Below are 14,387 nucleotides of genomic sequence, written 5' to 3'. Positions count from 1 at the left end.
CCCTTTCTTGACTTTGTGGAGGATAGATAAAAAGGAGACTGGCTGGAGACAGGAAAATGAGAAAGAAAACTGTTGAAATAACATAAGCTAGGAAATACACAGGTTTCTCTTAAGTCTCATGGCTGGAAGACAGCAAGGTACCATTGGCTAAAGCTAGGATTCTGGCCAACAGGCTTGGGCTCAGATGCATCTAACAACTTACATGATATTTGATTGTTCACAATTTTACGTTGAACAGTCTCATTCAGTTAAAAGAAAAATAAACCCAGTAAGGTTAATTGAGCTTATGGGGAACTTATGGTAAGGAGTGGGTGTGTAAGAGGAACTCAGACAGCCAGGAACTTGCTACACTTGCCTGCTGGCCCCTCTCCCATTCATAGCTTTGCTCCTTGTATCACTTTTTTTTTTTTTATCTCTTCTCATTCTCTTTTCTCTTTCAGTCCATCTCTTTTATTCAATTTCTGCCTCCTCATAATATCTGCTTCCTCTGGCCATCTTGGCTTCTCAGGCTTCATATTGTATAAAAATAGTCAATTTCCCCTGCTTGGAGGGAAAATCTCTCGGTGTTCTCTGGGTCATCTTCCCAAGAGAGAGATATGGATGGTTCTGCTTATCTCTGCTTATCAGATGAAGCCATGTCTCCATAGCTTACTCTGCAGCACAGCATTTTGACTGGCTCTGGTCTTACAGTGGTAGTATTACCTTTAGAAGGGACGATGGAAGGGATGATATAAAGGAACATTGGTAAAAAGAACAGCCTTCTAAGGACAGTTATAAGTGAGAGTTAGGAATTGAAATCAGCTGAATGTAATGATCCATTAAATATGGAAAATAATGAACAAGGACGTTTCTGATGTCAGCCACAGAATAACTAGTATTCCATCTACCCAAAGAGGGAAAATAAGAAAGGTATTCAGATGAGTTCAAATTTGGACTTCGTAGAAAATCCCATCAGATAACTATAGATACTAGTTGGCTTTCAAGAGATATTTGGATCAGAGATAGTCATTTATGACTACACTTTTTTCTTTTTGCCTTCTGATGTTTTCTTTTACTTTTGTCTTCAACACTGCCTCTTCTTTCTCCTGATGTGCCTCCTCTTCCCTCTTCCTTTATGTGATCTTTTCTAATGGTCATGGATTTCTAGAAGTCCAGTTCTGGTTACTCTTTATCTTCTGTATATACTCGTCCCAGGATAATCTCAACACATCCTAAATTTATAAATGCCTCATGTATGCTTGTGTCTTACAAACTTATTTTCAAACTGACATACCTGGTTGCCTACATGACTTCTTTATTAGATATCTCATTGACATCTCAGACTCTTGATTTAAACTTCCAACAGCCCATTCACCTTTAGTCTTGTCTTATTAAATAACACTGTTATTCACTTATCTACACAAGCCAGAACTTGAAGATCATTTTTAATATTATCTTTATCTTATTTCCCTCGGCAATGCCTATCAATTCCATCTCCAAAATATGTGCTGACTTTATTTTATCCTTTCCGTCTCTATTTCTGCTGTGTTGGTCCAAACCACTGTCAAAGAACTTTTTGATTTAACTGTTCAATGACTTCCTATTTCATTTAGAATAACGTTCAACTCCTACAAGGGTTACATGATCCTCACCTCTATCATTATACACTCCTATCACACTCTATTCTAGCTGCACAATAAGCTTCTTCCCATTATGGCATTTATTCTTTATGTTTCTTTTACCTCAAACAATCTTCAGTGGTCTGGCTCCTTTGAATTATATGTCACAGTTGAATAAAGAGATCTTTCCTGCATCTAATACAAAGTAGCCCCAAATCCCATCACTGTCACCTTAATATCCCTTTTTCTTTCTCTATTTGTATAGCACTTTGCTTCCTGAAGTTTTAATTTATTCATCTGTTTGATTCATACTCACTCACTGATATCTAAGCTTCATGAGATAGAGATGTTGACCTTCTGGTTCACTTCTCTATCGGTAGTGCCTACAACAGTGCCTGGTACATGTACTAAGTAATTATTGAGTGAATGATTCAATTAATTCTTGCCAAAGACTCTTGATGGATCATCTTATTTTCATTCTTCCCTTTATAATCCATTTGTCTCCAAAAATCATTTTAATATATAAAACCAATCACAACCCAACACAAATTTAATCTCCTTGATGGCCTCCAGTACACTCTAAGTAAGATTCCAACTCGTTATGTTGATTTTCAAAGATTTTGTACTTGCTTATTACAAATTACTGATCTTCTTTCAATTTGTTGATCATCCCAAACTGTCCTCTGCTCTGAATGCACTTCCCAATATTCTTTGCGTATTTATTACCTTCTCTTTCTTTAGATTTTTGGTGTATTTCTTCAGAGAGGTCTTCCCTGACCTTTTTAGTTAAAGTAAGTTCCCTTTATTTTTTTCTCAACCTCTGTTTTTTGTTTTGTAGCCTTCAGTAGTTTTTCAATTACTGAAGTTATATATGTGTATATTTGGTTTTCATCTGCTTCTTCTGCTGTCATGTAGGATGATCAGTATAGCGATCAGGTTTCTTATCCTCTGCGGTATCCTTAGTACCTGGCATGATACTTGGGATGCTTGAAGATACTCAATAAATGTTGTTTTAACTTAAATGGTATCAAATGGTAGTAGGAGTTCTTGGAGTAAATGAGATTACCCATGGTTACAAACTAGAAACTCCTAACTAAATTTAGCCTAAAGATGTGTGGTTTTTGTTTGCTTATTTTGTGTTAAGAGACACATTTTTAAAATTTTTTGAAGACCCTTAGGTATTACATGAAAGCTACAGTTTATCATAGTCCTTATCTATGGGTGGTTTTGAAATATTGTAGAAAGGACGTTGGGACACATTACTTTGCCAGATATTAACCCCAGGAGGTGCTAGAGATCCAAGACGATGTGGATTGTAGAATGTTTCAGAAGCCCCAGGAGAAGAGGACTTGGGAAGGAGGGAAATACGCCTTTAGGGTAATGGATATTTACTGACTTTTATGGAAATATCTCAATATTAGTGGAGATACTGTACTACTAGTATCATCCCTAACCTGGCCCCCGTAGTTATTTGAGTTTGTGACCCTTCCTTATTTAAGATAAGAAGAGGAGAGCAGAGAACAGAGTCCTAGGAAACAATAACATTCAAGGGCTGAGTAAATTACAATAAGCCCAGAAAGGAGCCGCTAGAGAACAAACAAAACAAAAGAAAATGGTTTTCTCACAGCTCAGGGAGGAAAGTACTTAAGGTGGTCAATAGTGTCAATAGATAAGGGTGGAAAATTGTTTAGTTGGAGGGCATTGGTGACTCCAGAACAAAAAGCTTCAGTGGACTGAAACTTGATAGGCATACCAGAAAGGGAAGTGGTGGGCACTGTCAGCCAGGGGCCCAGGGAGGGCATGAGGATATGTGCTGTCTGTAGAGAATTGTCAAACAGCAATAAAACTGACTAAAGCCTGTCTGCTTCTGTCTGCTTTTTAGTGTCATCATGCCGTGCTCCAGCAATTCCGAACATGGTTAAGGTTAAAATTTTCCTCCCCTCAGTTACCACTCTCAAAGACAGGAATAGAGTTAACAGTTATAACAGGGCATGAGGTCAAGGGAGGATGAATGTATAAAACTAGGGAGACTTGTGAACATTTACATAATCAGAGGAAAGGACCAGCCCAGAGGAGGTGTTTCAATCAAGAAGTTATAATCACTAAGCCAATCTGAGGGCATACCCGTTGCTCAAAATACAGGAATGATTTAGCCTTGAAAAAAACGTAGGACCTCTAATTCTTAGGGGAAGAATCCTTCATCCTTGACTCAGAATTGTTTCTTTATGGCAAAGTTATAGATCTATTTTATTTTTTAAATTCACTCACAAATTTTGGTTATATTATTATATTAATAAATAGTGTTCATTATATCCACTTCTGAATGATATTTCAAAGATAACATTAATATTCCAGATGGGACAACTAATAACTTATTTCAAGGATTTAATATAATATATATTTAGTATAATTTTAAATGTATAATATATATTTAATATAATAATTTTAAATGTATTGTGTTAATAGATATATTCTAATTATGACATGAAATTAATATATTCTGCATTTACACTTATTCCATATAGGTAACAAATACTGGGTGTTCAAGGATACAACTCTTCAACCTGGTTACCCTCATGACTTGATAACCCTTGGAAGTGGAATTCCCCCTCATGGTATTGATTCAGCCATTTGGTGGGAGGACGTTGGGAAAACCTATTTCTTCAAGGGAGACAGGTCAGTATATACTTCTCATGAGAAAAACAGTTAATTAACCAATGTTTAGAAAATCAGCATTTCTAGTCTATCAGAGGCATGAGCTGTTGATGAAGAATCCTGGTGGATTTAACACAGGAGTTAATGCAATTAAAAATTGTTTTATATTTCAAATAATATTTAAGATAAATCTTTCTCTAATATATTCAGCTAATGTGACTTTCTTATGAATATGTATACCCAGCATATTTTTTTTTCATTTCCCCATAATTGTAACATGCCCATAATACTATGTAAGCAGTGTATATATGTATCCTTGCAATGCATTTTTTGGGGAATTTTACTTATTTTGTTTAAAAAAAAATACTTTTAAGCACAGGATTTTTGTGTTTTCACACTCAAAGTTAAATTTTTATACTTTGTATATAATAAATTGTGAAGACTTCCAAATAATTTCAGTTTAGTCACAGATTCTATTTCTTAAGAAGCTACCATAGTCAAACTATCACTGGGCTAAATACTTTTAGCTTGAAGTATAATATTTTTTCCCAGCTATTTTACTCTCTTATTTTTCTCCTTTTGTGATATTGCTAACAGTGTTCACAAAATGAAAGAGAATTGTTAGTTTAAAACTTACAGTAAGGCTGGGTGTGTTGGCTCATGCCTATAATCCCAGCATTTCTTGGAAGGCCAAGGTGGGTGGATCACTTGAGCTCAGGAGTTCGAGACCAGCCTGGGCAACATAGCGAAACCCCGTCTCTACTAAAAATATAAAAATTAGCTAGGCGTTTTGGCACATGCTTGTAATTCCAGCTACTTGGGAGGCTGAAGCATGAGAATCACTTGAACCGGGGAGGCAAAGGCTGCAGTGAGCCGAGATTGTGTCACTGTACTCCAGTCTGGGCAACAGAGTAAGACCCTGTCTCAAAAACAAAAAAATTAAATTAAATTAAAAAACCCTTACAGTAGCTTTTAGGCAGATATAGCCCTAGCCCTGCCTATTTGTTAACAGATATTACAAATGGGATATATGTAAGTTGAAGCCTATATTTGTATTAATTTAAATAAATATTAAAAAATATAAAAAATCAAATTTTAATTAAATTATTACTAGCTAGCTCACAATGAGAAATTCATAAGTAGTCTTCATTGGTTTGTAGGATGACTTAAGTCTGCCATTGTACTTCCATTTATGAGTAAATTTTTAAAAAAATACACACATATAAAATACAGGCTTTAATGTCCAACATGCCAGTATTGAGTTTGCCATATTATCTTAGCATAGAATAACCCTATGCAATGTCTCCAACTTTAGGAGAAAAGTAAGTAAGGCTACAAACTTTGTTTATTCGGAAATTTACAACTTTTAATTCCAAATGGTTTCAAACATTAAGCTTTAAGTGTGAACAAAAAGTTGCTATAGTTGGCTTCCATGAATAAGAATGTACACTTTTAAATTTGTCCTTTTACTAACTGTATATGCAATATTCCTATATTTTCCATAGAAAAATGCTCATAGATTTTAATTCATTATAATAAAGCTAGGCTGTGCTATAATGTTTCTTGCTAAATCACAAATTTAAAAGATCTATCAAACAAAAATTTGATCAAAGGAGAAGATGCTACTTAAAGCCACAAAAAGTATAATGACTCTCAACAGGATGTCAATGTAATAGACTATGAAAGAGGAAGAACTTTATTGCCACTGCATAGCGACCAGTAATGAAAATAAATCTGCAGACTTATAACATATTCTTTAAAACGGTATAACCCTTAAGGTTGTTAAATTCACCAGCTGATTTTAATTGCTTGAATGTACCCATGCAGGACTCGGTACTATACGGAGTTGCACTTTTTTCTTTTTCTCAAAAAAGGGCAAAAATGAAAGGCTGAGGAGACACTTTGGAGAAGTTAGCTTCTAGGGGACAGAAATGGAAGCTTAACTTTTGTATAACAGTTTAATTAGAGCTTCATAGATAATAATAAAAATGCCCATTTCATGATCAGATAGCTCCAAAGCACATCTTTAAATTAGATGCTGCCATATGTCAGCCCTGCATGTTGTTCACTTCCTACCAAAATCTAGATACCCTCAATTACAGCCCAAGAGTACCCTTCCCTCTCCACCAAACTGCCTGTGACAGTATGAACATGAGGCAGCACATTCTATTCTCAGTAGCTCTAGTGCCTGCTTCCTTAAGATTTCTGCACCTGTCCTACCCTAGCACTCATTTCATTCATTCAAAAATGCATTTTGAAACACAAAGTATGTGACATGTGCTAGGTAATGAAGATGGAGTAGTAGAAAGACCACAGAGCTCCTAGTTTCATGGCACTTAGACTGTGTTGGGGGAGACAAATAATAAACAGTAAACAAATAAATGACCCTGATAATTTTCACAGTGAGAAATGAGACTCCTGGTGGTAAGGACAGGTTGGGACTTAGTGTTGACTTGGGAGAAGGCCTCACTTGTTAAGGGGACACTTGAGTGGGGACTTGAGTAGGAAGACGTTTCAGCCATAGAATGCTATTCAGGACAATGTGTTGTAGGTGGATGATATAGTCATGCAAAGGCAATAATGTAGGAAAGAAGTTGGATTGTTCAAAAACAGTGTTGCTAGAGCATAATGGTGAAGTGGTAGAAGAAGTCAAACTGGTTGATAGGGACCAGATTTCACAGGGCCCTGTAGCCTGTGGCAAACAGTTTGAATTTTATTCTAAGTACAAGGAAGAGGCGTTGGAGGGTTTTCAACAGGAAAGTGACATGATCTTCTGTGTATTCACAAAGATTGTGCTGGCTTCTATGGGAAGAATGGGCTCCAAGAGTGGAGGTGTGGAGGGTAACTGGGAGACCATTGAATGAGTGCAGGAAGACATGATGATAGCAGTGGAGATGGAGCAAAGTGGGTGGGTGCAGGATACATTTTGAGTATGATAACAAGTTGTCCTCAGGGCTTGGATTTTAGGGGAGGAACAAAATAAATCAGGGCAACTTCTAAGCTTTTCACCCAAGTAATTAAGTAGATAGCACCTTATCTGGAGATAAGGCAGACACGGAAGGGAATATTGGGGGAAGGGGATTAAGAGATTGAAATGTCGATGCTTGACTGAGTTGCCTATTTATACACCAAGTGAAGAAGTCAAGTAGGTGGTTGGATAATTGAGTTTGCATCTTAGTGGAAAGTTTAGTTGGAGGCACAGATCTCAGAGTTATTGACATATAAATGGTATTGAAAGCAGGAGTCCATGTGAAATCTTCTAAGTATAGAGATAGCTAAAGAGAGTAGATGAAATGACGGTTCTTTAAATAAATCTGTAAATTCAGATTAAAATATCTAGTGTTGTACTATTTTATATACAGCATGGAACTCAGTCCCTCAGATTCCTACTTGCCCTTTTGTTAATACACTACAATTTGGTACTTGGATATGTTTTGATCTTCATAACATTTAGCTTAAAATGCTATGTTTCTAAGTCATCTCTCAACATCTCACAAACATATCTAAGACTCTATTGCCATATTTCATAAGAAGCTTAGCTGTTGAGAATTTTAAGGTATTTTCAAATAAAAATAACAAAATGTAGACGTACTTCATTTTCTTAATTATTATCATCACTAACAGTCAAATAGAAAAATACATTTATTTCTTCCAGCTTAAGTGGTATGTTTACAAAGTAATTTTTTAATGTATATGTTTTTGAGTCATTCGAAAATACAGCAAAAACTGATATATTGATATTTTCTATTCTGTTGCATTTTTAAGACTGATTCTGAGGAATGGGACTTTGGGGCATTGATTAAGACTGCTAATCTCCAAAAAATCATCTGATTAAAGTCAAAATTGTACAGTAGAGATAACTGAATCAGAAGAAAGAGCTATGAGGTTCATTTATAATAGCTTTCATCACTTACTGACCCTCCCACACAAAATTTCAATGTTTTCCATGAAAATATCTACATTTTAAACCCCCCAAATGGTTGATGTACACAGTGTTCCTATCTGAATATACTAATTTACTTCTCAATGCATCTGTAAGCTTATTTTTCAGGGAGAAGAACTCAGTGGGATGAGATTTTTTGTTCATGTTGACATATGCTCAAATATGTTGGAAATTAAAATATAAAGCAATATTTATGAATAAGCCTCAGCACCTTTTATAAGACATCACTAAATATAGATAATTCTAATTGCATTCTAGTTTACTGGATATATTTCAAAGCTGACACAAAGCAGACAACCTTTGGGTTTGAGCCTATGTTGAGTTTTTCTAAAATTGTAAAATGATCCTAAATTATTGTTTTGCATTATCTGCTAGGAGAGGGAAAAATGCATTTATGTTGACAAATTCATACCCAAATTATGTTCCTACAAAAGAGTGTAATAAAATTTACATTCCATTAACATTTTGCTGAAATGAGATCTCTCTGAATCCTATGAGTCTGGCATATAATATAGGTGCACAGAAAAACATCAGTGGGTGAATGAATCTATGAATGAACAGACTAAGGGAGAAAGGAAAGCTATACCCAAACAATGAACACCAATTGTTTGAATGACGGCATCGAGAGAATAAGAACCACAGGCAGACACTAGCAGTAACATTTGAATTTGAATTCTACCACATTCAAACACAGTAAATGTGACTAACTCAATTGTCTTTGAATAATATGATACCCAATGCTCTGTCATTGCTTAAATTGAGTGACAATTCATACTAAATCTATGGTTAGGACATTATTATAGAGAACATTGTAATATGTGATCTAAAAGACTGTTGAAGGATTTAAGCACAACAATATATGTGTATAAATTTACTTTATAGCTACAAAATGCTACATAAAGTGTAGTTATTTCTACATGAAAAACAACTACTTCTCAGAAAACTAATCTGGTTGCTAGGTATGTATTAATGTTACTTAAATCACATGCAGGATGTGATCCCATTGTCCTCAGGATTTTAAGTTATTCCAAATTTTATTTATTATTATTATTTGAGATGAAGTCTCTCTCTGTTGCCCAAGCCGGAGTGCAGTGGCACTATCTTGGCTCGCTGCAACCTTCACCTCCTAAGTTCAAGTGATTCTCCTGCCTCAGCCTCCCAACTAGCTGGGATTTACCAGTGACTGCCACCACGCCCAGATAATTTTTGTATTTTTTAGTAGAGACGGAGTTTAGCCATGTTGGCCAGGCTGGTCTTGAACTCCTGACCTCAGGTGATCCACACCTGCATCGGCCTCCCAAAGTGGTGGAATTACAGGCGTGAGCCACCATGCCTGGCCTATTATTATTTTTTTGAGACAAGATCTCATTCTGTTGCCCTCACTGGAGTGCAGTGGCACAGTCACAGCTCACTGCAGCCTCAACCTCCTGGGCTCAACAGATCCTCCCACCTCAGTCTCCTGAGTAGCTGGAACTAAAGGTGTGCACCACCACGCCCAGCTAGTTTTTTGTGTTTTTGGTAAAGACAGGGTTTCACCATGTTGCCTAGGCTGGTCTCAAACTCGTGGGCTCAAGCAATCCATCCACCTCGGCCTCCCAAAGTGCTGGGATTACAGGTGTGAGTCACCACACCTGGCCCTAGTCCAAATTTTAAGTTAGAATTTAAAAGCTCACTTTAAGTTATAGTTTATGTCATCTAAAAGTGCCATGTATTGTTAAGATATGTCATTATTTATTCTATTATGAGAGGAAAACCCTGTCAAGTAAACTGACGCTGTATCTATTGTAAGGGCATTCTGATGTTGAGAGATGTAAAATGTGAAAAAGTGTTTCTTAGGATCCATGAAATAGGTATTTGACTGTTTCTCTGCAAGACACTTTCTTTGCTCAAGTGTGGAAAGCAGTTAACATATACATTATATAACTATTGTAAACCCCACTGAGATATTTACTTGAGAGAAGAGATCTTTAGATTATGAGCAAATCTCAACTGCATTAACCATTCATCACAGAATGTTCTGTGGGACAAGAATATTCAGAAATGATGTTTAATTTAAATATTTAAATTTAAAAGTAAATGTTTCCATGAACAAGATGTGAAAGAAAATTTATTTTAGAATTGATGGCATGATACACTAATGATTCCACTTCATTGTCCTCTTCAGAAAGATGCAGTCCAGGCACCATTCTTTCAGCTCAGTGTTTCTCCATGAAGCTATTTCTGATCTGTTCGTCAGATCTGTTCTCATCTTTGATGTGATGAGAACCTGCGACAAATACCTGTGACAGTTTCCCTTTTGGTGTAAACTCTTCTTTTGGCATTACTTCTTAGTACACTTCCTGAAACAATCTTTTTTCCCATTTCTATGTGCACATTGAAGATGGAGGAAGATGGAGGAATTCCAGATGTTACTCAAGTGAGGTTTCTAGGAATTTATAGGAAAACCTTTTGCACAGGACCCCAGAGCTCTGTAGGTAAAGAATCCTCCATAGGCCTGGCAGAGGCATATGCAAACTAGAAAATACTTATTTTTTTCTAATTTCAGATAAAATGGCTAAGTCAAAGATAATTTTTTAAAATGTATCATTTCCCAAATATGTGTTGGTGAAACACTAGCTTTAGTAGATCACCATAGATGTTTAGTGGGGGGAAAAGCATTGTCAAATAAAATTGGGAAACGTATTTGGTGGCATCAAATAAACTTGGAAACTGCCTTTATGGTGAAAATAGCAGATACTTTTGAAATCAGACAAACATGGTTATATTTCTACCTATCATTCATTGTCCTCCAAGCATTCTCCTCTGTCAAATGGGGACAGTGATGACTATCTCATAGGTTTGTTGTGATTAAATAAAATAATGCATAGAGCAATAGGGCTGCCCAAAATAGGTGATATCACTGTGAACTCCCAGTGATTTTACCCTATTTTGTCAATCTTTCTGACCATTCAAAATATAAACTCATTTTACTCCTAAAATACCTGGACAATAATGAGTGATCCAAAGTAGGGATGTTCACAATTTGTTCCTTGGAAGTCTAGGGGTTCTGTGAAAGTGGCTCACGGACTAGCCTGTGAAGGGATGAGAGTCTGAGAGTTCTTACTCTTGGTGAGCTTTGCTTTTACTTGTATTAATGTTTATACACTGAGTATTCCAATCAAGACCAGCCCTAATGTCTATACTCACATTCCCCGTTTCCTCATCAACAGGTCCACTTTGAAGTCTGAATTTAAAGTAGTTAACACCAAACTCATGGTTCCTCAATCCTTCTCAGCTTACCTTCCCTTACATCCTTACCTTACTGAATGGCAACATTCTTCTTCCAGATAATCAGGCTTAAAATTCTTGAGTCATGCTCAGCTTCCTTCTCTTTCACATGCCACATCTAATCCATGAATAAGTCCTTTGGCTCTTCCTTTAAAATATATCCCAAATGCCTTGATTTATCATCAGTCCTATAGCTATTGACTCCCTAGTCCAAGGATTATTGCAGTGACATCCCAACTGGCATTCCTACTTCTGCCTTATCTCCTTCAAACTCTTTTACTCATAGCAGCCAGTGTATTCTTTTCAACAATTAGCCATAAGTTTAAGCATCTCTGTTCAAAATATATATTGGCTTCCTGTCTCTCTTAGAGTAAAGCCAAAGGCTCACTGTAGTGTAAAGGCTTGTCTGATCTTAGGTTCTGGTTCTCACTCTCACCATGTCTCCACATTACTAACTCAATTCCAGTCACCCCAGCCTCCTTGTAGACACAGGTACTCCAGCATGTGCCTGCCACAGGAATTTTCAATTCCTACTTTCTCTGCCTGGAATGTTCTTCTCCCAAAGACTGCATGTATTGCTCCTCGCTTTTCTCTGCTCAGATGTCAACTTACCAGACAGGACCTCTCAGTCCACCAATTTAACATGACTTCTGATACTCCTAGATACCTTCTATCTGCTTTGCTTTTCTCATAGCTGTTATCACCTCCTATCATAGTATGTATTTATTGATAAATTGGTTTATTGCCCATCCTCACATATCCTATAAAGTGAGATCAATGAGAGTCACAGCATATCTGTGTTGTCCAAGGTTGTATCTCTAGCCCTACAATAATACCAGGAACATAATATATATTCACTAAATATGTACCAAATGAATAAATAAATCAAGATTCTGCTTATTTCAAAAAAATGTTCTGCTTCCTAAGAAAGATTTTTTAAAAACTCATGAAAACCTCTGATATATATATATATGCAGGTTGGTGATGTCCTTATGAACTATAAATATACTTAGCTAGCACTTTTTATTCACTTTAGCATACTGAATAAGAACTTATTTTTAACACAGGCAGGATATGGACAATAAGATGCCCATTTTTAATATATGCAGGAGAAGAAACAGAATAAATGCCTTATGCCCATTGTATTTTCAGTTATTTAAATCAGAGCTTGCCAGTTGGAGTTCTGTAAATCATTAACAGGTGCACAGGTAACAAAGTCAAGCACACAGCAAAGGTCTAGTAAATGTTAGCTATTATTGTTTGTATGCATAATCTTTCCCTATATGTGTGTTATTGTGGTGGTGGTTGTTGTTTTTATCCTTTGTAGATATTGGAGATATAGTGAAGAAATGAAAACAATGGACCCTGGCTATCCCAAGCCAATCACAGTCTGGAAAGGGATCCCTGAATCTCCTCAGGGAGCATTTGTACACAAAGAAAATGGTATGCAACATGTGCTTTCTACATTTCATAAGTTTGCTATCTTAGTAACACATTAGGCTTTCTCACTCTGCTAAATTAAGCCATTGGAAAGTGCTATACTAGAGCTATGTAATACTGTATTTCTATTTATATGAACTTTTTTTCCTAGATTTACATGTCATATTATGCTGTAGACATTTTTTAATCTCAACTTATTTTAGTTTATAAAAAAGTCATTAGAAAAAAGATGAGTAATAGTTTAATATGGAAGTTGTGTACACCTTTGAAGTAATTTCACCTATATTTCTATTAAAATTCCTGTAAAGATAATAATAACAAAAATACATGGGACAGAACCGGTCACAAGGAAGATGGAGATGCCACTCGAGGTATTGTATCTGGTAATAATGCATGTTGAGAATGACAATTTTTTATGTGTTCTTTGGCTTTGAGTGTCAGCAAGCAAGGAAGATTCCAGCTCAATATAGTGAGAATAGAGTAGATGTATGATGGCATAATAACAAGAAAAAAATCCAAGAGCTGTCCCCTTTACTTGCTATCCCAGGATTTCACATTCAGCTAGATCCCAAGTGGAGAGTTAGCCAAGCCATGGATAATCCATACTCCCCTATCTGTTGCCATATATGAAATGTAAGCATATCTCTTCCCATCCAGGGATTAGTAAATAGGAATAAATCATAATAATTATTTGAAATTGAATTTGTATGCAATATTTCAGAACAAAGGAAAAGAAAATGACATTCTGAAATACAGAGAAAAAAATTTACCTCATCAAATTATTTTCAATAAGAAGCGTAAGAAAATAGTATATTATGTATGTCCTCAATAACATGAAAAGTCTGTGACACATGTTCAACATAAGCAAAAATAGGCATCTTTTGCAAGACAAACTTAAGGGCATCTGGGGCAGGGAAGAGAAAGCAAGGTTAATGAAAGAGTCAGGGGAAAATGAAAAATCATACTACCACTGAAAACTGTGATTGACCATAAGCGTATTGCAAGATTAAGAAAACTCTACACTGGCAGGGCGTGGGGGCTCACACCTGGGAGGCTGAGGTGGGTAGATTATCTGAGTTTGAGACTAGCCTGGCCAAAATGATGACACCCCCATCTCTACTAAAAATATAAAAATTAGCAAGGCATGGTGGCATGTACCTGTAGTCCCAGCTATTCAGGAGCCTGAGGCAGGAGGATTGCTTGAACCCAGTAGAAGGAGGTTGCAGTGAGCTGAGATCATGCCCCTGCACTCCAGGCTAGGCGACAGAGCCAGACTCTGTCTAAAAAACAAACAAACAAACAAAAAAGATAAGAAAAAGAAAGAAAGAGAAAACTCTATACTAGTATAAACTTGAAGGACCTTAGAACCAGGATAAATTAATACCAATCAGAAAAATCAAAGTACATGTACTGTTTTTTGAGCATTGCTATATGTATAATGATATACTACTACATTCTGTGTGATAGTGTCCCACAAGTGGAAC

The 14,387-nt window shown here is 36.3% G+C and overlaps 1 protein-coding gene across 2 annotated transcripts in view; it reads left to right on the top strand.

The window, feature by feature from the left end:
• The window catches only part of MMP16 (matrix metallopeptidase 16), a 285,421-nt gene that overhangs the window by 257,870 nt on the left and 13,164 nt on the right, over positions 1-14,387 (top strand). The window contains exons 8-10 of one of the 2 annotated variants that reach the window (XM_063668955.1): positions 4,124-4,274; positions 12,791-12,906; positions 13,212-13,274. In XM_063668955.1, the coding sequence (XP_063525025.1) occupies positions 4,124-4,274; positions 12,791-12,906; positions 13,212-13,274 (330 nt within the window). The remainder of the gene's footprint in view (positions 1-4,123; positions 4,275-12,790; positions 12,907-13,211; positions 13,275-14,387) is intronic. The other variant, XM_063668956.1, reaches the window with a different exon arrangement.

This window comes from Pongo pygmaeus, chromosome 7, assembly GCF_028885625.2.
Source record: "Pongo pygmaeus isolate AG05252 chromosome 7, NHGRI_mPonPyg2-v2.0_pri, whole genome shotgun sequence".
In the NCBI taxonomy this organism is placed as follows: domain Eukaryota; kingdom Metazoa; phylum Chordata; class Mammalia; order Primates; family Hominidae; genus Pongo; species Pongo pygmaeus.
This window is presented reverse-complemented; position numbering and strand designations above follow the sequence as displayed.